This window comes from Symphalangus syndactylus, chromosome 19 (assembly GCF_028878055.3).
Source record: "Symphalangus syndactylus isolate Jambi chromosome 19, NHGRI_mSymSyn1-v2.1_pri, whole genome shotgun sequence".
In the NCBI taxonomy this organism is placed as follows: domain Eukaryota; kingdom Metazoa; phylum Chordata; class Mammalia; order Primates; family Hylobatidae; genus Symphalangus; species Symphalangus syndactylus.
Window position 1 is genome coordinate 65029728 of NC_072434.2, and position 24143 is coordinate 65053870.

At 36.5% G+C, this 24143-nt stretch overlaps 1 protein-coding gene and 1 non-coding gene across 3 annotated transcripts in view; both read right to left on the reverse strand.

The window, feature by feature from the left end:
- Positions 1 to 917: 917 nt before the first annotated feature.
- EPRS1 (glutamyl-prolyl-tRNA synthetase 1) overlaps positions 918 to 24143 on the reverse strand; it is an 82200-nt gene continuing 58974 nt past the window's right edge. For both annotated transcript variants that reach the window (XM_055233686.2, XM_055233685.2), the window contains 14 exons: positions 21145 to 21378; positions 19705 to 19967; positions 16775 to 16826; positions 15759 to 15968; positions 15338 to 15410; positions 13943 to 14022; positions 13327 to 13428; positions 12654 to 12809; positions 11982 to 12179; positions 11120 to 11293; positions 5807 to 5967; positions 4628 to 4706; positions 1376 to 1440; positions 918 to 1274 (listed from right to left, as the gene is read on the reverse strand). In XM_055233686.2, coding sequence (XP_055089661.1) covers positions 1124 to 1274; positions 1376 to 1440; positions 4628 to 4706; positions 5807 to 5967; positions 11120 to 11293; positions 11982 to 12179; positions 12654 to 12809; positions 13327 to 13428; positions 13943 to 14022; positions 15338 to 15410; positions 15759 to 15968; positions 16775 to 16826; positions 19705 to 19967; positions 21145 to 21378 — 1998 coding nt within the window. In that variant the 3' untranslated portion in view covers positions 918 to 1123. The remainder of the gene's footprint in view (positions 1275 to 1375; positions 1441 to 4627; positions 4707 to 5806; positions 5968 to 11119; positions 11294 to 11981; positions 12180 to 12653; positions 12810 to 13326; positions 13429 to 13942; positions 14023 to 15337; positions 15411 to 15758; positions 15969 to 16774; positions 16827 to 19704; positions 19968 to 21144; positions 21379 to 24143) is intronic.
- On the reverse strand, positions 20074 to 20177 carry LOC129459090 (small nucleolar RNA U13). Its single transcript, XR_008649897.1, has one exon. It is a non-coding gene; the product is annotated as a small nucleolar RNA U13 (small nucleolar RNA).

The following is a 24143-nucleotide window of genomic DNA, read 5'->3' on the forward strand; positions in this document are numbered from 1 at the left end:
AGGGGGGCTCTCAGGTTTCTGGTTTGGGTTATGACGAACATTTTGGCAATGCTAATCTTCCAGGAAGGAAATACTGTAGGAGGAGGTCTGGGGGTAAAGGGCGAAATGAGCTTTTTGGGACATGTTGACCTGAATGGCTGATGGGACACTCAAGAGAATTCAGTATGCAGATGGAAAAGGTCTAGAACTCAGACATACAGATAAAAATATTGGAGTCATTAGCCGATTAATGCTATTTGAAACTGTGGGATTAGATGAGGCTGATTAGGCATGAGAAGACAGCCAAATGTGGAAGTTTAGTAAACCAATATCGAAGAAGCATACCCAGGAAGAAAAGCCAGTGAAAGACATAGAACTAAAAAGGGTCAGAGATGTGGGAGGGCAGGTCACAGGAATAATTTTTTTTAAAAAGTATCAAATGTAACAGAGTGATATGGTAAGACATGAAACTAAGAAGTCAACATGAGCTTTGCTCAGGAGTATCCTTCATGATCTCAGTGAAAACAGTGGTGTGGTGGGGGCAGAAGGGTGAGGAAAAGTAGAAAGTAAAAAGAAGGGAGGAGGGCTTATCACTCTTTCAGACAGAAACTGTAACCCTTATTTCAAAGACCTGATAGTAACTAAAGACAGAAGTTCAAGGGAAATCTTTATTATTGTTGCTTTTTCCATTTGTGGGTTTGCTTTGTTTTTTAAACAGAAAGATTCAGGGCAATTTCAGATTCTGTATTAGGAGCTATGGAAAGAAAGTGCTTCAAGACCTATCGACATAGGGTATAACCGGTGGTTCAGGGTCTGAGACATGTTGGGAGTGCTTAGATCAACAACAGATATCTGGCTTTCAACTGTCTTCATCTCTTTGTAGAAATTTCCTCATAGTACATAATGCAGGTTTTTCGGAAACGAATGCAAAAACCATATTAGTTCATGATATTTATTACTGGGGTTGTTTACAGAAAAGTCTTTTATCCACTGTTAACTTAGGCATAAGAATAATTGTCTTGTGTGACTTCATTTTAGAACTTTTACTCTTTAAAAAATCATAAAACGGTCTGTATCTGAGAAGATACTAATATCAATGCTTTAAAAAGTGAGAGGAGTTGAAGAGGGGGGTTTCGTTCATCCCTCAGTAGCTGCGACCAAATAAGGTGTAGTACTTGGCAGGGTTCTTGCCACAGACACATTTGGCTCCAGGCTGCAGTTCACAGAGTGGTTTGAAGGGGATGCAAAGGCTTTTAGCTCCCATGGATGGAGCACCAGGTTCAAGATCTTGATCCCTGAAATTAATAACAAATAAGAATTCCACTCATTTATGCTGCACATTGCTATTCCTTTCCATTGCAATACTGCAAAAGTTTTATGAGTTAATTAGGTTTACCTGGCAGTGGTCTTTTTGATCCAGTCCTCACAGTCAATTTCCCCACAGAATGGAATCTGAACAATCTAATTATGAAAAGGAAAAGCATTCAGTATTTATAACTCCTTCAATTCTATTCTGTAGAAGGAACATTTGAGTTCTATATTAAACTTGCAAGCAAAAAGGATAGGTCTCCCAGCCTTTTTTCAGGCCATGGTACCTTTGCAAACCTGCTAGGAAATTTGCTCAATTATAAAAGATAGGAAAGAATGTTTTTCCACTATCCAAAACCCATGCTCACAGCACATGACACAACAAACACATATTTGCAGTACCCTCAAATCTCCCCATAAACTGGCTAAAACATAGTGGCTGAAAAGAAGTTGAACTCCAGTTATATCTCCCTCATTTCAAACCTGGACTACACCTGCTCTACCTATCTAAATAGTTATCAGGAGGATAAAAGGAACATCAAAAATAGCAAACTGATTCTTAATGTGTTGTTAACAGTAACAATTAACAATCACACAAATTTCACTTTATGCCACAATGTTCCTAACATGTTATATAGGTAAGCGGATCATTTTTAAAGTCCGAAAATCATTTTGTGTAAGGAAAAAAAAAAAAAACAACCTTTCAATTTTTCTTTCTTAGACTACATAAAACAAAGGCCAAATCAAGATACTTAGGATTTTATTTTAATTTTGAAATTTGCCACGTGTTTGAAAATCTCTAGCTCTGGGTTTTCTTTTAATAAAATGTGGATGTTAGACTAGACAAGTATTAAAAATTTTTTTTTGAGACACAGTCTTACTCTGTCACCCAGGATGGAGTACAGTGGCACAATCTTGGCTCATTGCAACCTCTGCCTCTTGGGTTCAAGCAATTCTCATGCCCCAGCCTCCTAGTGTAGCTGGAATTACAGGCGTGTGCCACCATGCCCAGCTAATTTGTGTAATTTTAGTAGAGACGGGGTTTCGCCATGTTGGCCAGGCTGGTCTCAAACTACTGGCCTCAAGCAGTCTGCCCACCTTGTCCTCCCAAAGTGATGGGATTACAGGCGTGAGGCACCGGGCCCAGCCAACAAGTATTAAAATTTCTCCTAGTTGTGAATGCTAATTTTTAAAGCATGTCTATTTCAAAATCAGGTTTGTCTTCAATAACAATTATATAGTAGCCCTGCAAAATGTTCCTGGAGAGTTAATGAGGGGAATAGCAAAGTTGTGAATAATATCCACATATTAGAAATACAGTATAAAGCAGCTGAAAATCTAGAGAGCTATGGAAGTGGAGACCCAAGAGACGTTGGCAGTAATAGCAACATGCTTCCAGCTTCCTCAGCAGCTTCTCATCAATTACTCCCAGCCACACAGTCCACACTCAAGAGTTCCTTCTGCAAGCCCTTCCTTGCACTTGGGATTTGGTTTAACATGTTTCAAAAGACATCTCTCAGAAGTGAATAGAGATTAGGAAATTACAGAAAAACAAGTAATTCATTAGGTGAACATTAATGCAGGGTGATGGAGCGTTAGTTTTCTAGGTATCTTATGCTCCTTCAGTAAAATGTATTAGCAAACATGACTACAGTATTTCTACAATAAAGGAAAATTTTAAATTCATAATAGAACAAAGAAAATCATAAATTAGAGTGAAAGAAAAAACACAGTGCTACAGATGGCTACCCACTGTCTAGCCTTCTATTAAAAGTAGGAAGTTTGAGGCCAGGCACAGTGGCTCACGCCTGTAATCCCAGCACTTTGGGAGGCCACAGCAGGTGGGTCACCTAAGGTCAGAGTTCAAGACCAGCCTGGCCAAAATGGCAAAACCCCGTCTCTATTAAAAATACAAAAATTAGCTGGGCGTCGTGGTGGGCGCCTGTAATCCCAGCCACGTGGAAGGCTGAGGCAGGAGAATCGCTTGAACTCGGGGGGCAGAGGTTGCAGTGAGCCAAGATCACGCCACTGTACTCTAGCCTGGGCAACAAAGCAAGACCCCGTACCAAAAAAAAAAAAAAAAAAAGTTGGAAGTTTGAGTCAAGTGGAAAATTACAGAACCCAAAAAGGTGAAAAATTACAAAAGCAATAACCCAATAAGGATAGAAGGCTAAATACTGAAGAATTATAGATCTAAAGAGGATTTTGATATTATCTATTTTGTACTCATTTTATAGAATAGTAAAATGAAAGCCAGAGAGATTAATTTTCCCAGCTCAAGAAATGAGACATATTAATACGCTATGACCATAAAAATTAAAGCTTTACATAAATTCATGCTCATTCTCAGCATGAATTTAAAACATAAAGATACAGAGGAAAATGCATTAAACCTAGTCAGAAGAGTGATCTAAATTCTGTATAGTTTGGGGTATTCATTTAGACACTGGCCCCTGGTTTTCTCACTTGTAACCTGAGGACACAGGATTGGCTATATATTCAAACATGTATACCAGAATACTAAAGTCCATAAGTGATTCATGCCAACAATTAAATAATTCTGCAAATCTGAAATTCTTCTTTATGAAACTTTAAAGTTTCAGCTCACAACAACTGCATATGCCCAATATATAAAACCAATTAAATCTTAAAGAGCCATTAACTACCTAATTAGGAAAGCCTAAGGAGTTCTAAGGAGCCAGGTAGCCCCACATTATGAAAAACAGGCTTAGAATAAGCAACACTTTTCTTCTCACTATGCAGAAAGTTCAATCAATTGAGAGCTGAGTGTGAACGGTCAGAGAATGGAAAGAAACTGACTTTTCACCTTGTTTTAGGCAGCCGCATATGACAGCTCTAAAGCTAGAACAATGGTTACTTTAGGAACTTACAAGAAGCTGAAATAACAGAGATTTTCAATAATGAAGAAATAAGGAGACATACAGAATTAATGTTCTTTGGAAAGTAGCATATCAAACATGGTAAAAAAACTTACATAATCAGTTCACAAGTATTACCCCAAAATAGTATAATGTTGTAATGCTTTAGAAGAGCCAGTAGAAAACAAAGACTATATATATATACACACACACACTATATATGACATATATAAATATAAAACAGACTAGATTATATATTATATATAAGACATATATAAATATAAAACAAAGACTATATATTTAGATTATATATTTATACATATATATAAATGTTGAGTAATGTACTATCTTTTTATGTGATTGGCTTAAAAAGGTATCAATACCATGCATAAATTCAATGAGCCTTAAAATACAATTTACTGAAATATTTTTATACTGAAAAGTTTTCAGAATTCTCTGACCTTTCCAGAATCTAGTATCTTCTGAAAGTCTTCCATTGTATTAGCCACAACCATATGAGTCTTAAGGTCTTCAGAAGCCCTACCAAACAAAATTAGAAAACACTACATAATTGTTCTCACAAATATGACAGTTTTATGAAACACATAAGCACAATTTAATGAAAAGATAACCTGGAAGTCAGAAGGACTCAATTTGAATCTCAAGTCTGTCACTTATAGTGACCATCAGTATATCAGAGTTACCTTATCATTGCACTATTGCGAGCCTTAAATGCATGGGAAATTTGTTAAGCACACAACAGGTAATCATAACTTTTGTTACTGCTGTTAAATCTCTAACGACCAACATTCTTTTCCTGGCATTAACACATTACCTATGGGAGTCTGTGTTATTTTTTAAACCTCCCTGGTCTTAAATATTTCCAGATTCAGAGGAAATATATGTAAAAGATATATATATATATATATATATATCTTATATCAATATATAAGTGCCCTTATATAAGATGCAGGCATTACCCTCTCCCAAACTGCACCTCTATCGTCAGTGGTAGTGGGCCTTCCTCTCTGCTTTCTGCCTCAGAAAGAAAACAGAATGCCACGCTAAGCCACTAATCTTCTGGTGCCTCTGCCTTGACTGCCTTGAGATCTGTGATTCCAAAAGACTCTCTCCATAGGTGAGGGCAGCCCTAAGGCCTTCCTCTATCCCTCATTCCCAACCCCAGTCAGGAGGTTCTCAGCCTTGGCTATATTATAATCCCCTGGGGGAGCTTTTAACAGTATAGTTTCCAGGCCCTCTCCAGTCCAATTAAATTAGTATCTCTAGGAAGGCACTGGTAGTTACTAAAGCTTCCCAGGTGCTGCCAATGTGTACCCAGCAGATGACAGTCAATGCCTGAAGCCCTCATATTTATATCTCATAAAAGCCTAGATATAAATTAACCTCAATTAGTCCAGGGGACAGAAACTTCATTGTTGCAAACCTAGTAGGAAGCAGATGGCACTTAGAAAAATAACCATAATACAAGTAAAAAACCCAGAGAGTGGTGAATTAAGTAGCACGGGGGTTCAGAGGGAGGGAACAATTGCTTCCAATTGGGGCAACCCCAAAAATTCCTTGGTAAAGATCTCAAAGGTGGTGGAAGATCTGGAGAGACATAAGCAATTTTAAGAAACTACCTTGTGAAAAGGGTGACCTGGATGTCTTCCAAAATAGCTTGAAGTTTAGTCTCTGCCTCATTTTCAGCAACTGTCAGCTTTTCTCCAGTATCTCGTCTGACAGCTACAAACTGACAGCTCTTCATATCACGTGGCCCAACTTCAAGTCTAATGGGAACTCCCTATAAGATAAAAAAGGCAGTTAAAATGATATATGAATGTCTCCAGTTGAATATACAGATGTAATTCATGGCTTTATCTACAATAAATTATAAGAAACCCAAAAAACAAAGGCAAAGCCAAAAAAAACACAGTTAATACTGCTGAGATACTGTAGAAACCTATTCCAGTAAGAAGGCATAAACCCCAAAAAAAAAATCTACTGCCCCAGTGGCTCTGAGCTAAGGAAGTTCTTCCTGGAGAAACAAAGTAGTTTCTAGATCAGCATTCCCAACTTTTCTCACAAAATAGCATCCAGAAAACGTATTTGCATAGGAATGGGGCTAAACGAAGACTCAGGGGCTAAACGAAGACTCAGAGGCTACAAGCCACTGAGGTGATCAGTAACATGACACATTTTTGACTCATTGCTGATACAGTGGTATTCTCTAGTTGAAAAGTCCTCATTCTGGATACTCTATCTTTAGCATGCATTATGATCACCTGGAAGGATTGATAAAGGACAGATTTCAGGGTCCCGCCTCCAGAGTCTTTTATTAGAGTAGGTTGGGGATGGGACATGAGAATTTGTTTTTTTGTTTGTTTGAAGACAGAGTCTCACTCTGTTGACCAGACTGGAGTGCAGTGGCATGATCTTGGCTCACTACAACCTCTGCCTCCCAAGATCAATTGATTCTCATGCCTTAGCCTCCCGAGTAGCTGGGATTACAGGCACCTGCCACCACACCTGGCTAATTTTTGTATTTTTAGTAGACACGGGGTTTCACCACGTTGACCACGCTGGTGTTGAACACCTGGCCTCAACTGATCTGCCCGCCTCAGCCTCCCAAATTGCTGGGATTATAGACGTGAGCCGTCGTACTTGGCCAAGAGTTTGTATTTCTAACAAGTTTCCAAGTGATGCTGACATTGCTTGTCCTAGGACCACAGTTTAAGAACCACTCCCCTATACTCTTTGGTTTTTCCAAAGCAACTTAAGGACAGACTATACGCAAGTTTAAGACTTGGGAATGTTCAATCTTGTGAATGTGTATCCTGTAAGGGGATTAACATCCTTAAGGCTTAGGGAAACACCACATTTTTAGGGCCCAGAACCTTATCTGAGAAATAGTAGATTTTAAATAATTTTTTTGAATGAATAATCCTCTAAAATTAACTTGGGATTCTCCTAAGTTATGTGCTTCCATGTACAATTTAGATGCCGGGTGGTACACCCCAAAAATGCCACAGGAAAAATTTTAAATATTACTCTAGAAGTCCTTATTTACCCCTAGGGAAGACTTATTTTACAAAATGATATTTAAAAAAACCACAATGGAACAAACTGTTGTATGCTAAATATTACATTATTTTATTGCTTTAATTATTTATCCAATGTATTATACTGGATGTATTACATGCATTTGTAAGATACAGTGCTAAGTGCAATGACATTTACAAGATGAATAAGAAATACATCTTGTCCTCAAGAAGCTTCATGCTTTGTAGGGTAAATAAGGCACACGTATAAACAATAAAAATTAATACAGAAAGTCAGCAGTGAGAGAATATTCCTCAGCTGGAAGAGGGAAGAAATGTTACTGGAAAAGGTAAAAATTAACAAGTAAATTATTCATCCGAATTAAAGAACATTCTATAAAAAACTGACCTATAGTTACAAAAATGCCTATGTCATAAATGACAATGAAAGTCTGAGGAACTACTTCTGATTAAAGAAAACTAAAAGGACATGACAGCAAAATGCAATAGGACTGGATCCTACACTGAAAAAGGAGAGAGCCATTGGTAGCCCACAGCAGGGTGTCTGAGCCTGAGTCAGGCGAGAGGGCATCTGCACATGAGAACAGCTTTGTAGAGTGACAGAGCCCACGAGGGATAAGGAGCTCATTCACACAGAGGAGGGGGTGGCAATGGCAACGAGAGATTGGTGGCATACAGGGTGACTAATCTAATAAATTCATGTACTAAGGATTATTCGAGCTAGGTTTTTCATTGTCAGAAAAGGGAATGACAAGCACAAAATGGAGAAAAACTAGAATGCATCCTGTGGTGGTTTTTGTTGTTGTTGTTTTTCTTGAGACGGAGTTTCGCTCTTTTCGCCCAGGCAGGAGTGCAATGGTGCAATCTGGGCTCACTGCAACCTCTGCCTCCCAGGTTCAAGCGATTCTCCTGCCTCAGCCTCCTGAGTAGCTGGGACTACAGGCATCCACCACCAAGCCCAGCTAATTTTTCTATTTTTAGCAGAGACAGGGTTTCACCATGTTGGACAGGCTGGTGGCGAAATCCTGATCTCAGATGATCCACCTGCCTCAGCCTCCCAAGGTGCTGGGATTATAGGCATGAGCCACCATGCCAGGTCCACCCTGTGGCTTTTTATTGGAATTTAAAGTATAGATACAAACTCTTGGTTTTCAACATACATAAATAGATACGGAAATATGATGGTAAAAGTGTACACCTATCTGTATGTGTATATGGATATCTACATGTATATACATATTCAGTAGCTCCATCTACTAAGAAGGACTGGGAGAAGTGATAGCTCAAAAGCAATGAGCATAACCAGCACTAAATACCATTTTCCACTCAAAAGAACCAGAGCTTCTTAGAGATATGGCTAATTCCTGGGCCAGGGTAGAAAAAGTACAAGATAAGCCTACAACATCTTGTGCCAAGCAGCAAGGAAGTGTTTAAAGAACGATGGAGAATGCCAAAAGGACACAAAAGCCAGCTTTAAGGGATCCTAATGGTCAAGCCGGAGACACTTTGAGCATCAAAACAAATAACCTTAGTACCAGATTCTATAACCCAGTGCTTAATACTGGAAATCATGGATCCATAAAATATGAATTAGCTAATAGAAAGGCTAATAAAAAATGTGCTGTGTCAAGATCACCATAATCAAAGAAAACCTGAGAAATGACTGCAGACTGAAAGAGACTAAAGATACATAATAACTGCATGCAACACATAATTCTGAACTAGGTCCTTCTGCTATAAAGAAACACTAGTCAGACAGCTCCTGAAAGCTGAATGGGAGTCTAGAATTAGACTATAGTAATGTATGAACATTACTATACTGACTTGTGTTGTGTTATGTAGAATATGTTGGTTGTACTATGTTGGCTGTGCTGTGATTATGTAGGAGAGTATGTTTGTAGGGTGATGGAGCATCAGGTTAGCATCTTATTTTCAAATAATTCAAGCAGGAAAATTTATTTGTATTGGACTTGCTTTATTGTAAGTTTGTGACTGTTGCATGATAAAAAAGATTTTACAACCCAGGTAGAAGAAATCGCACAAGTAAAGACACAGAGGTGGAAAAACAGGCTGTCTGTGAAGAGAGAAAAGGGCCTATGAAAGGGGATAATGAAAAGTGAAAGTTGGAAAGGTAATCTGAAGCCAAATCAAGGAGGAGGCAAATATTTTGTTGATAGTTTTTTTCTAAAACTAGTTACAAATTTAACTTTAAAAGATTTGTGTTTTGTTTCGACAGCAACACAAAATTATCTTACTCTTTCCACATAGTAAAAAGTAGTTAATTCACTCAGATTATTTTCCCCTTTATATTTTCATAATATAGGAAGGGGTACCAAAGAAGAATTACAGGAGTTGCTGGGTTCTGGCCTCACAATCAAACTATATTACAGCTCATTTATTAATCTGAATGTTTCAAAATGCGCGTATACATAGCTCACACACTTTGGTCAATCGCTGTCAAATAAATATAAATCCAGATCTCCTAAAATATTTTTTCTTAGAAATTCTTTGACTAAATTTAGGAATTAAAATGGCATTAAAAAGTATAACTAATACCTTCCACTAGATAGTGAACTCTCTTTCTCAATGTTCTTTAACTTGAGGCATCAAGTTTAGAACTTAGGTGCTTTATTTTCTTTCCTGAGGAATACAACGAAGCTGTAGAAGACCCAACTCATACTAAGAATACCTCCCCAACATAGTATAGGCTCACTAGGGTACTAAAAGAAGAGTGACAAAGACAAAGCCAAGACAGTCTAAGGATGAGAAATGAATAAAAGAGGAAAGGGTACAAAGAATTCAGGAATGAATGTGGATGGTTTTTTCTTTTTAATCCCGCTAGTAGCCAGCAATAAATTTCTCCTTTAACATTTTATAGCCCAGGTTAAGTAGAAATTAGTTTAGAGAAACTGCTACTGGCATCACACAATAGCTATTTATAAGTAAGCAAAAAGGAGTGCAATCAAAAAGGAAATGACATGGAAAAAAAATTCATGTTTGGGAGAGCATATAAAGAAGCTGGTATATTACATAAAAGGGAAACAATTGTCAATATAATTACCATTCCTCAGCACAGGAAATTTACCTCAGGGGCCATTCGAAACAAATAAGATGATAAATATTAGCAACTTTGGTAACCCTAGATGTATAAATACTTAATAATCCCAATATTGCTGAGCTTCCATAGTTTGAAAGCATGTGGCTGCAATCTCAATACATTCTCTCATTCCATCGCCTATGATATCAGTTTTTATATTCTCAATTCCTAATTTCTAGATCCAGTAAGATTCCCTCTTTCAGCATAAGAAAAAATGTTATAAGTTTATAAAACAAAATTAAGGGCACAGATAATAATGACAATGTGCAATAAATGAAAGTTATATTACAAACAATAAAGCAGAATTTAGACTGGCTTTAATAAACAAAATAAAAATCAACAAACTGGTATGAAACAATGTGGTGTGAAAAACTCAAGAATAAAATTAATCTCGGATGTTTCACTATTAGCTATAACAAAGACAGCTAAGTGATGTCCATGTACTGTTATTCTGGTGGTCTTACTATGTAAATAACTTATTTATTTTATGAATTCCTGGCATAAACATTTTAGCATACCAGCTACGTGAGGGTAATCATAAACAAGGGCTCGAGATTGTTTTTATTCTAACATAATAAAAATAAGCTTCCACAAAAACTATTTTAAATTTAGGTATCACTATTGCAAAGCTATGCACTGTGTCAGTACTCAACAGTTTAAGTGAAGAAGAAAAAAACTCGCAACTACCAAAACAGAGGAAAGTAATGAGAAACCTCAAGTTTTATAAAAACACGCAGAGGAAAATCTAAACTCAAATTGCAGATGTTGGGGGTAAAAGATAAAACTGAAGAATTTACCTTGAGCTCCCAGTGATTGAATTTCCAACCTGGAGAATAATTATCTCGTAAATCAGCTCTAACGCGGATGTTAACACTGAGTAACCGCCTTCGATAATCATTGCATTTTGCAATCAGCGCTTCTTTGTCTTCTTCAGAAAGTGCATTGGTAATGCCACAAGGAATAATCACCACCTAGAATCCAGCACAATGTCCCAAATTTATGCAAAGAAACAGATATAGAAGTAATGAGCTCTCAGAAGTCGAAACATACCAGTGGCTACATTATCAACACAAATCAGCTGTGTGATTTCTAATCTATATATGTCTACTAATTACCTGCAAATCACTTACCCGTGTTAAATGCATTTTCATCTGACCTACTATATTTCACTTAATCTATTTTACATATATACATATACATATATCTTTTTTCCCCCCAGCCTCCCAAGTAGCTGGGACTATCAGTGCATGCCACCACACCTGGCTAATTTTTTGTAGACTAGATTTTGCCATGTTGCCCAGGCTTAGTCTCAAACTCCTGGGCTCAAGCAATCTGCCCGCCCTGGCGTCCCACAGTGCTGGGATTACAGGCATGAGCCTGCATGCCCAGCTCATTCAACATATTATAAACCGTTTTTAAAAAAAGACTTCTAAAAATGTTTATATAAGTAGCTTAAAAATTAAAAGAGTAAGAAACAATAAATAATGTAAATGATACACATAGTTACAAAACACTAGGGTCCAGACTGCATTCCACGTTGTTTTTATTATCAGAGAAATCTGCCTGAATGATATTCAGAAAATCACCCTTTCAAATTTCCTTTAGTAAATATGGCTTGTATTTTATAAAATGAATGATGAACAGGAATATTTTCCTTACCTGAACACATGCTACACGGGGTGGTAATACTAAACCCATGTTGTCCCCATGAACCATAGTCATAACACCAATAGTTCGAGTTGTCAGGCCCCAGGAGTTTTGATAGGCAAATTGCTTCTCTCCTGGTGTCTTTGGATCTTCAAAAACGATTTCAAACATTTTGGAAAAATTCTGCCCTAAATGATGTGATGTTCCTCCCTAAAATAGAGAGAGAAAGATAAGCTTTATTTTTAATAACCTATTATGCCCTTGAAAATGATTACTATAAGATCACATGCTTTAAAATGGCACTAGACTTGTTTTTTCTCCCTTTTTTTTACATTAAATAAGGTTTTTAATTATAAGCATAATTACCATAATAAGAGATTAAGATTAGTCAAAAAATACTATTTACAAGCATTTTGCTCTGGGCAACCCCTTTTATAGCAGTAATTTTACCCACAACAGTTAAAAAGGAATTCATATTTTAGTAGTAATTCAGAATACATACCATGACTTAACGAACCATGGAGACGGAGGAATGGGATAGATTTGTTTGAAATCATTATACGAAAGTACATGAAACACTTATTTTTTAAAACAGTCTACTTCTGTGATGACAGAAGAAATTATTGGATCTGTCCATGGACTGTGCTTACAGTGACCTATGAATTCTATGTGGCAGTTTGATACCTGGATAGCTCTTCCACTAGCAGATATAAATGCTTCTATTGTAGTTGTATAGTCTCCACCTGCAAATTTTTCCTTTTCTGTCTTTCTTCCTTTTACAACGGGAATTGCCAGGAGTTCTTCATATACCTGAGCATATAAGTCAAGTATCTGCAAGACCTGTAACATTTTAAATGTAAATGGGTTCAAATTTAGGGTACATTTATTCATTAAGATCTACAAAACTGCACCACTTAGGACTCATTGTGTGGGAAAAGCAATTTGAACAATAGAAACCTCTTTTTATGAAAAGGTTAAAGCAGCCAGTGTGAATTTATTAAGAAAGATATTCAAGGAACCAATGTAAAAAGAAGCCAAATAACTTTTTAAAATGTGTATGTATGTTTAGAATATAAGAGAAAATAAATGTTACAAAAGATATACAGTATCAAAATGAAAATTTCCTGAAAAATAATTTTTTCTACACATTAAAGTCCAGAAGTATTTTCACTTAAAAATTTAAAAGAGCCTATTTCCCTTATTAATAATATTCCAATAAGCAGTTACTTAAATCCATGTACATTTGAATTAATTTGATTTTGCTTTTAACAGGTGTTACATACATTTTAAATAACAAAATTGCAAAGCCTGAACAAAAAAATGGAACATAGTTAATATGGAAAATAACTTTTTATACCTCTTCCGCTGCCTCTTCCATGGTAGCAAAAGCACTGTGCCCTTCCTGCCAAAGAAATTCACGAGTACGTAGGAAAGGCTGAGGGTGCTTGAATTCCCAACGCTGGAAGAGGCAAGAAAACAATTTAGTCATTATAAAGAGCTTTTCAATTTTTTTCTGGAGACAGGGTCTTGCTCTGTCCCCCAGGCTGGAGTGCAGTGGCGCAATCATGACTCACTGAAACCTCTGCCTCCCAGGCTCAAATGATCCTCCTACCTTAGCCTCCCAAGTAGCTGGGCTACAGGTGCACGCCAACGCAGCTGGCTAATTTTTACATTTTTAGTAGAGATGTGGTTTTGCCATGTTGCCCAGACTGGTCTCAAAATCCTGGGCTCAAGTGATCTGTTCACTCGACCTCCCAAAGTGCTGGGATCATAAGCATGAGCCGCCATGCCCAGCCACTTTCCAATTTTTATTACCATTTTATATAATAAGTATCAAAAATCACAATTTATCTTAAACACTTCAAAATCAGTTCCATACTCCCAATACTTTGAAAATAAAAACAAAATATGCTTTAAAAAAAAAAAAAAAGAACATGAATAATAATGGAATACAAGAGGGGGTGAATACCTACCACCACATTGCACCACTGATTGAGCTTGATGGGCAGGTCTCTGTGTGACTGCACCCATTTTGCATATGCAGGATACATTACTGAAAGACATGGGAAAATAGAGACAGTCATTTAAGGCTTTATTTCTCCTTTAAGGCTGTAAGAGCTAAACCAGCAAGATAATTAATAGGAATTAAAATGTAATAAATAAATTTGAAAAACAAAACGTATGTTTGTATAAATATATTTCCAACATTTATAATAAGTGAATAGTATTATCTATTTCATAAAGTGTATTACTCAAGGATACAAATCTAAACTTGATCACATTTTGCATTCTTCACAGATTTTACATTTTTCACATAACAGTTAATGTACTTTGATGGTTTTCACGTCTTGTTTTTAAAAACACAAATAAAGGTCATGTTCTATGTTAAGTTCTCTGCATTCATTGATCTGTTCAATTCTCACATTCAACCCATAAGTAGGTATCATAATCTCAGTTTTAAAGACGTGGAAAGCTGAGTTTATAGAAGCTAAACGATTTTCTGAATCCAGCAGTTATGTATGAGAAGCAGAATTAATTTATATCTGATGCATCTATTCAAAGTATGAAAGCTCTTGCAATGAAGTACAAAGTGAAGATACCTGTCTTAGAATAGCCTGCTCATGATCTATAATTAGTAAACCAAAACAAACAAAACTTTGCCAAACAGTCTGAGAGAAAAAAACTGGTATCAAAATATTAATAATGTATTATACAAAAGTATCACTAGAAATATCAATAAGAACAGACAATCCTGAACTCTACAGATGAATGATCACTTTGAAAGACACTGTAAAGCCCAAAACCTCAAATTTTCCACCAGCATTTCCATTTACCGTACGTAATTTTAGAAAAATCATTTAATCTTTCAGAGACTTTTCTTTACCTGCAAAATGGAAATGACAATAACTGCCCCTGCCTTCCTCACAACACTGTTGTAAGAATAACACAAGATGATGTCAAAGTACTTAGCAACCTATGAACACCCTACATGAATGCAAATCTAAATGTATTACTAAAATTTAAAAATAATTATGGCATAAAAATTTGTATTTGCAATATTATAATCAATTCCAACAACAAAAATTATTCTAAGAATAAAATTCCTTGAAAAGTCCTAAAAATTTACAGCATAAAAATGAGTATTAAATTAAAAATCCTATAATTTAATGATAAAGAGCTCTGCAATAAATATTAGAGAATAAAACTCTAGACAACTTAAGTCTGCATTCAATCTTTATCAACACTCATGAAATTTTATATTGTCAACAGAGATTATACCTATCACAAAGCAAAAGCTGAGACTCAACTCTAGAAGCTGTCTCTATCGTTCAGCGAGCATTCTCCTGCACTCCAAGGCCTATTCTCACCTGTTTCACTAGTAGGACGAATGGCGATTGGTTCTGCCAACTCGGTTTTGCCAGATCTTGTAACCCAAGCAACCTAGTAAGAAAAAATCATTTTTCATATATTTTTTTTCAACAGCATTTTGCAGCAACAGTACAAATGCAGGCAAATCTCTGTTTTAATATTTGCTATATCAATTTAGGCAAGTTAAAATAGTCGCTGCTGTTCACTGTGAGGAAAGGTACGCACTTACTGACCTTCTAAATATTAAAAGTCAGTTAATTAATGTAACAAAATCATTACTTGCTATAAAGGTAGAAACAGAACTTTTTAACAAAAATGGCTTTATATTTTTCAAAATTGGCTGTTAAACTCAAAAGTTGAAAATATATTTTTGAGTTTGTCAGAGAACACTGCAAAAAATAAAAAAGCAAGCTCACTTACCTCCGGGGCAAAGTCAGCAATATGAGTCTTCTCTTTCTCTAATGCATTTTGAGACACAAACATGGGGAAGTAGCAGTTTTCAACACCAAGTTTCTTGATCTCAGCATCAAAAAAGTCCTTGATGGCTTCCCAAATGGCATAGGCCCAGGGACGAAGAATATAACAGCCACTTACGTCATGGTATTCAATCATTTCTGACTTTGTGATGACCTTTTTAAAAGAAAAATAGTCTTTAAAGCTTACATTGAACCAAAATTCTAGTGTAAGTGGCAAGAGTATGATAACTGAAATTCAAATCTGGGGGCTTCTACTGTTGATACATTCCCTTAATGTGGGAGGTCATAATGGAAGCAAAACAGACCTGACTATACTGAAAAACAACATATAACAGGGTTCCAAACTCTCCATAAAACTTGAATTCCACCGGGCATGGTGGCTTAGGCCTGTAATCCCAGGACTTTGGGAAGCCAAGGTGGGTGGATTGCCTGAGGTCAGGAGTTCGAGACCAGCCTGACCAATATGGTGAAACCCAGTCTCTACTAAAACTACAAAAATTAGCCACGCATGATGGCGTGTGCCTGTAGTCCCAGCTACTCGGGAGGCTGAGGCAGAAGAATTGCTTGAACCCAGGAGGCGGAGGTTGCAGTGAGCCAAGATCGCATCACTGCACACCAGCCTAGGCAACAGAGTGACACTCTCGTCTCAAAAAAAAAAAAAAACTTGAATTCCAATCCTGCCTCTGCTATTGACTACATCTTTGTGGCTTTGAATTAATCCCTTTACCTCACCATAAAAAAAAAAAAAAAATCAATCACTATCTCATGGTACTACTTTTCAATTCAAGACTTTATGTTAACATGTTGAAAAATAGTGTCATGTTAAATGACTACACTGTGTATTATTAAAGGCATTATACAATATTATTACTATTGCCTTTGTGCCTGTATTTTAGAATCTAAACATAAAGCAGCCATTCAGAGACTTAAAATGTAAAAATCAACTGAATGCATACTCACCTGAGAATACCAATCAGCAAGATTTTCTTCTTTTTTTGCCTCAAGACCCAACCTGCAGGTATGAAAAGTAAAAGATAAATCTCTTCATTCAGCAACTGCTTTCAGGTCGAATGAAAATAAACTTCTAAAGTTCAAAATAGATTAGTTTTTCTTCAGTATGAGTTATTTCTGTATTTGTAATTCTTCTATATTCATTCCCAAGATAACGTTGTTGTTTTCTTGTTTTGTTTTTGAGACAGGGTTTCACTCTGTCACCCAGGCTGGAGCGCAATGGTGTGATCCTGTCTCACTGCAACCTCGTACTCCTCAGCTCAAGAGATTCTCTCGCCTCAGCCTCCCAAATAGCTACAACTACAGGCGCATGTATCTGGCTTATTTTTTTATTTTTATTTTTTGGTAGAGTCAGGGTCTCACTATGTTGCCCAGGCCAGTCTTGAACTCCTGGCCTCATGCAATCCTCCTGTTCCGGCCTCCCAGAGTGCTGGGATTACAGGCATGAGCCACCATGCCTAGCCCCTAAGATAATGTTTTAACCTAAAAAAACAGTAGAAATGCCGGGCACAGTGGCTCATGCCGGTAATCCCACCACTCTGGGAGGCCGAGGCGGGCAGATCACCTGAGGTCAGGAGTTTGAGACCAGTCTGACCAACATGGAGAAACCCTGTCTCTACTAAAAATACAAAATCAGCCAGGCGTGGTGGTGCATGCTTGTAATCCCAGCCACTCGGGAGGCTGAGGAGGAGAATGAATCGCTTGAACCTGGGAGGTAGAGGCTGCAGTGAGCCGAGATTGCGCCATTGCACTCCAGCCTGGGCAACAACAGTGAAACTCTGTCTCAAAAGAAAAAACAAAAACAAAAAAACCACAACAGTAGAGACATCTCTTAAAAAGTTGAGAGATATTGTCCACAAAATCTAGGAAAGCCAAATGTAACAAAAGCTATGATTCTATGCAGACATCTCTTTTACAAGGTTCTTTAGAAGGCAATGTATTTGTAATAGAGACACAGCCTGTTCATACCTATTCTCCCACTAAAAAAGAATTGTATGCCAGTTAAAATTATAGTAAGATCACTGTTTCAGTGAAAGTAACACCTAAAAAGTAATAAAAACAATGGCTATAAATACACACACATGTGTGTACTTATGTGTGCATATTAGCCAAATTTGTGTAAGTTTTTCTTTTTCTTTTTTTGAAATAGTCTCACCCCATCGCCCAGGCTGGAGTGCACTGGTGCGATCTTGGCTCACTGCAACCTCCACCTCCCAGGTTTAAGCGATTCTTGTGCCTCAGCTCCCCCTCCCCAACCCGAGCAGCTGGGATTACAGGTGTGTGCCACCATGCCTAGTTAATTTTTTTGTATTTTTAGTAGAGACGGAGCTTTGACATGTTGGCCAAGCTGGTCTCGAACCCCTGACCTCAAGTGATCCGCCCACCTCAGCCTCCCAAAGTGCTGGCATTACAGGTGTGAACCACTGCGCCCGGCCTCAAGTTTTTCTTTTAACTAGAATAAAAGTTGCAGAGATAGATGCTTGTAAAATAAACTAGGTCTGCAATAAAAAACTATTTCAGACAATAATCATTTTCTTGAAATATCAACAATTATTCAGGATAGAGTATGGTCTCTTTTTGGAGTTTAGAAACAAGGTTTTACTGGCTAAAAATTTTAATGTGTTTGCATTTGCATTCTCCATTGTTTCACTATGACATACCTCAACAAAGTAACTCTATGAAACCTAGCACTTTCACAAGCACTAAGAAAGTAAAAGGTGAGAAGTTCTACATTCTCTTCTACCCTGCTATAACTGTGGTTATTCAGTTTAATAGTCAAAAAGAAAAATAACTGTTTCATTCTCTTGTTTAAGGAGACACTGTGTGTATGACATGAGAGCTAAGAGGCAGCAAAGTTTGATACTCGGCTAAACAAATGTAAAACCAAAGTATCTCAGTAACAGCTTTTTCTTCTTATTAAGCCATTGAGGGAAACCCATCAGAAAGTTCACTCTAATTGTGGAAACAGACAAAAAATTACAATCATGCGTCACTTAATGACATGAATACATTTTGAGAAATACGTTAGGTGATTTCATCATTGTGCAAACATCATAGCTTGTACTTACACAAACCTAGATGATATACGTATATTTTTATATGGAAAACCAAATATCCCAGCAACATTACTGAATACCAATAATTTCCCCACTTGATCTGCAATGCCAATATCAAGTGCCATATATCAGGTTTCCATACATGCTCCATTATAATCTTATGGACCAATGTCATATAGGTAGTCCACTGTTGATTGACACATCATTATGTGGTGTATGACCCTACATTATTCATACAGATTGGAAGATCCTTAAAGAGCCCTCTATCCCACTGTTTTGTCTTTAGTCAGTTTTGTCTTATATTTAAACTATCAATTTTTAAATTGAGAATGAAGCTCTCACTTAGTCCCCACAAAAGATCTTCATTTGAAAAAAATCTGCTTAAGGTGCAAAACAATGTGTATAATTAGGCTACCAATCATGTTTAAAAAGGAGGAGAGAAAATATGTATGTAGGGGTGTGTGTGTGTGTGTGTGTGTGTGTATCTGTATTTACTTGAATAATAAATGAAAATCGCTCAACAGATACAGAAGAAACTGTTAACAGTGGCTACCGACTGATTACGGTGGTGGGGAAAACCGGAAAGATGGGAAACATGCACAGGAACTTCTTATATTCTGAGATTCTTGAGCCAAACAAATGTGTTACCTATTTTTAAAACTAAATGGAAAATCAATAAATGCTATCTGCTGACATTATAGCTTTAGCGTTCTCTAACTTAATGTGATGGTTAAACTAGTCAAAATTTGTTTTAAAAAACATTAAGAGTTGAATTCATTCACAGCTCTGCTTTGCTTCAAATGAATTTCTGCAATTCATTACCTGGTCTGTTTCTTAGGCCCCTGCCCTTCTCCTGCTCCACTTGATGACAGCCCACCTCCTTGGTTTTTAGAAGGATCTTTCCTTTGGGCATCATTTTGTTTCTGAGGCTTATTCTGCTTTTCAGATTTATTTTCTTTTTCTTTCTTCTTCTTATCTTTGTCCTCAGCTCCAGTGGCCGACACAGGCTTATACTCTACTCCTATCAAAGACTTGTACTGTGCCTTTAGCTGAAGGAGTTCTTGTACAGCTATATCTACTTGATCCTTTAGTTTAACAAAAGAGGAAAAAGAGAAGACAGTATTTAATTCAAGTCATTGTCTAAGCACACATAAACAAATACAATGCTCAAAGCTTTCTTTCTTGCCCCAACATCAGATGGGGAATGTGCCCAGGTGGTGATAAGGTTTGAAGGAGGCATATCTCACATATGAGTGTGAAAACCCAACCATCACACTTAGGGACTACAAAAGGATCTGTCCAAAGCTTAAAAGTAGATTTGCAAACACAATTAAAGACAGGGGTTTGGGGACAGAGGGGTCTGGGGTAGGTGTTACACCAACTATTGAAATTATAAAGATTAATAAACAGGGATAGAATTGTGCAAAACTGTGACTGGAAAATAGCACAGTCTACAACTGCATTATCCAAATAGTAGTCATGTGGCTGAATTTAATTTAAAATAAATAAAATTAAAAATTCACTTCCTCAGTCACCATAATCACATTTCAAATGCTCAATAGCCACATGTGGCTAGTGACTACTGTATTAGACAATATTGTTATAGCATATTTCCATCACTGCAGAAAGTTCTACTAGAAAGCACTGGTATCTAACATGTATTCCATAGGAATCTAAGTTCAGAGCCATTAAACTACATAAGTTGAACATTTCACAATTATAAAGAGGAGATAACGGTTATCAAGTTCTAATAAAGTTAAATTTCAAAACTACAACAACTGTCTTCCACTCATGTGAATCTGTACAAAAAAACCTACTCCTAAAAAGATAACAGAATTCACACTTACAGAATTAGCACAAACTACTAAGAGCTCAAAATAAAACTTACTATTTCAGTTTGACAGTGCTTTAGGAGAAAGAATGAAAAACAAGGTAAATATCAAGGGCCTTCAATGCGTGAGCACTGTGCTAGGGTCTAGGTCACTATTCTGGATCTTACAGATTGGAGGGAAACAAACAATTTAACAATTAAAATACAGTCTAAGTACTATGTCAGTGATGGGCAGTGTCATATGAAAACATCCAGTCAAATCTAGTTTGGGTAAGAAACAATCAACAAAGTTTCTCTAAAAGGCAAGGTAAGAGAATTGAGAACTGAAGTATGAGTAGAAGTTAGCCAGATTTGATGGGGCAGAAAACACTTGAGGCAAAGAAAATACCCTGAAACATAAAAAACAAAAACACATAAACTAACACACTAACCTTAGGGGCTTTTTCAGTTTTAAGTTTCCGAACTACTTCTCCCTGAGAAGCTACTTTGTCAAAAAGTACTTTGGCTTCTGGTGTTTCTAAACCAGCAGGCTCAGAATTTCTGGTTGGGCTTGAATCTGAACTTTGAGATAATGGCGGCTGACCAGGTATGTACTCCTTCCCAGTTTTTTCTTTATACTGAGCTTTCAGGGATAGTAAGCATTCTACAGCTTCATTTATTTTAGCCTAAAATAAAAGAGAGAAAGAGATATTTATAACACTTTGGAAATTTCTGGAAATTTCAATGCCATTTAAAAATCTTTATCAGCAAATCACTCCCATAAGTTAATCATGGGGAAACCTATGTTAAATCATCAGCCTAAAATAAGAGATAAAGCTAAAGAAAAATTAAAAACATAAATTATATATAAGCTGAAGAAATAAACAAAAATACAATTCAACATACAACAGTATAACTTTCTATTTTACCTAAGTAAACAGACAAATAATAGAACATCTAAGTAAACTGTCAGCGTCAAGACCTGGGTCTATAAATAGTGAAGTCAGAATTTACAAAATCAGAATAAAGATCAGATCAATGGCTTTGCCTATACAAACCTTATTTTCCACAGCTTATTAAACAGAAATTAAATACAACTTTGGGGAAAAAAGGAAGTTTGGGTCCAACTAACGAATAGTTACATCAATTTTACAAATTGACAATGAGATGAGAAAGCATGTTGAAGTTTTTAGACACTTACCTATATATTTTAATCTCTGATACTTCAACATAATAATAAAAAAGAATGATACACTCAGCCCAACCGAGACACTTGTGACTCTCTAGCAGAGAACGACAGCAACACAGGCAAAGGACTTAAGCTGGACACCTTACCTGAAATGGTGCTACTATCTCACCACAAACCAGTTACCACTGGGAACTTGGAGGTATCAATCAAAATAGATAGGAAAAGTGTCTCCAAATCACCCTATCCAATTTTTACTGCTACATTCAAATAATGCTCCAGATAGCTAAATGAAACCAGGCAGAAGCCATGAAGAATACTCAAATGGGGGTCAGAGGAATGCAGGATACCAATGGTATACCTTCAAAAAATTTGCATCTATGAGGCAGCAAAGCACATTTCCTTGTCCAGCTATGTTGTAACAATTTCTGCCTATTAGAGTGTCATACCAGGCACCACACAAAGGCAGTAAAATTAAGAGAAAATGTACAAAGAGAAGATGAGAGTAGATTGTCTGATTTGTACTCTTGATGTGTCCTTGTTTATTCTGTTTTTAGGAAAGAGTTTTCACAGCAGAAACTACTTTATCTTAAGAAAAAGAGCCAAGTTAATCAGACATACGAGAATCAAGGGGAAAAAAAGGGAAATTTCCACCAGCTAAAATAAAAATGGAAAAGAAGGAACTTCCCTGCAACTATTTCTAGAAAAAGATGACTATTTGAAAAAAGCTCCATTTTACACTATAAGCAGGTATTCATTAGAGCTTGAAGTCAGATGGCACACTTTTCACACAGAAAAAAAAAACCCGTTTGCCAAGATTATAATTTGAAACGTTATAAAGGAGAAAATTAAGGTGAGCAAACCACTGTTATTGAATGAGATACTCTTAATAAAGCTATATATTCATATATTTCCCCGCCCATTAGGAAATGGAATATTCTAGACAACTAAGTAAATTACTCAGGTTATTTTTCCAAAAAGAGTAAAATTATACTAATCACCACTATGCAATCTTCCCTGATGATTCAGAATTTACCTAAAGATTCTTGAGAGAATTTGAATTATAATATGAAAAGTATCATTATCATTTTATGGCATATTTAGTCTGTGCCAGACACTATACTAAGTGCTTTACATGGTATCTTATTTAACTCTCAAAACAACTCTTAGAGAAGTTGTTAAGTTTAGAAAGATTAAGTTCCTTCCCCAGAGTTACACAATAAGTAGTAGAGCTAGTATTTGAATCTCGGGTTTATTCCAGAGGCTGTGATCTTGACCACTACAGTTTGCTAAGGATTACAGAAAACAATGATCTAAATGTGCCTTTTAATCCTACTAACATGCTAGGAAAACTGCTTTTTGAAAGAGATGTTTGACTATTACCTTGAATCTGTCTCTTAGAATACACAATGAAGAACGGATGGGTGGAGAACAAATTATCTCTTAATGCTAGTTTTCTGGATGAAAAGGCATTTACAAAGAGAAATTGGGTGGTATACTGTGATTTAGTAAAATATCATACAATAGAAGAAGCTGAAAGAGCATTGCTAGTACATTTTAAGTTGTTAGTGGACAAAGACTGTTTTAAACTTACCTAATGTATGCCAATACAAACAGAAAAGGTTTTCAGATGATGTGGATTAATGAGAAAAGAAACAACCTATACAAAAGACTTTGGTAAAGGTTTAAGATGGGAATTGGAAATAAGTAGAAGTGATGCTAATGTTATGACTAAAAACTGGAAAGTTAAATAAAATGGAGAAAATGGGCAATTTTTTTATTACATTCTGATTACATTCAGAATGAGTACTCAAACAGCTATTTTTTCAGCAGCCACTAGATGGAAACATTTCTCCATGGGGAAAGGAGTGAACTTTAAAAAAAAAAAAAAAAAACCTGGAACATTATCCATTTGAAATAATAGAACCTTTCAAAATAGCCTGGATATCTCGATTCTAAATGAAAAAACTTTTTTCAAAAAACACTTTTTTCAAACTTGTTTTTTCCAATTTTCTTACCAGTCACTCACCTTTGCTCCTTACTGGCATATCTAGGAGAATTATATGTACACACATTAGTAATGATGACTCCTGAAAGCAGAGATTCTCACTTGGTGGGGAGGGGGATGAATGAATGGTAATCAGAACAGAAAATCCTTCCAAGTAAGTGAGGGAAGAGAGTGATGATGCTTGTATTATATTTTTTAAAGTCTGCTAGGAGATTTAGTAAACTAAAAGTTCACAGGTTTCAAAGAAAGGCATTTTA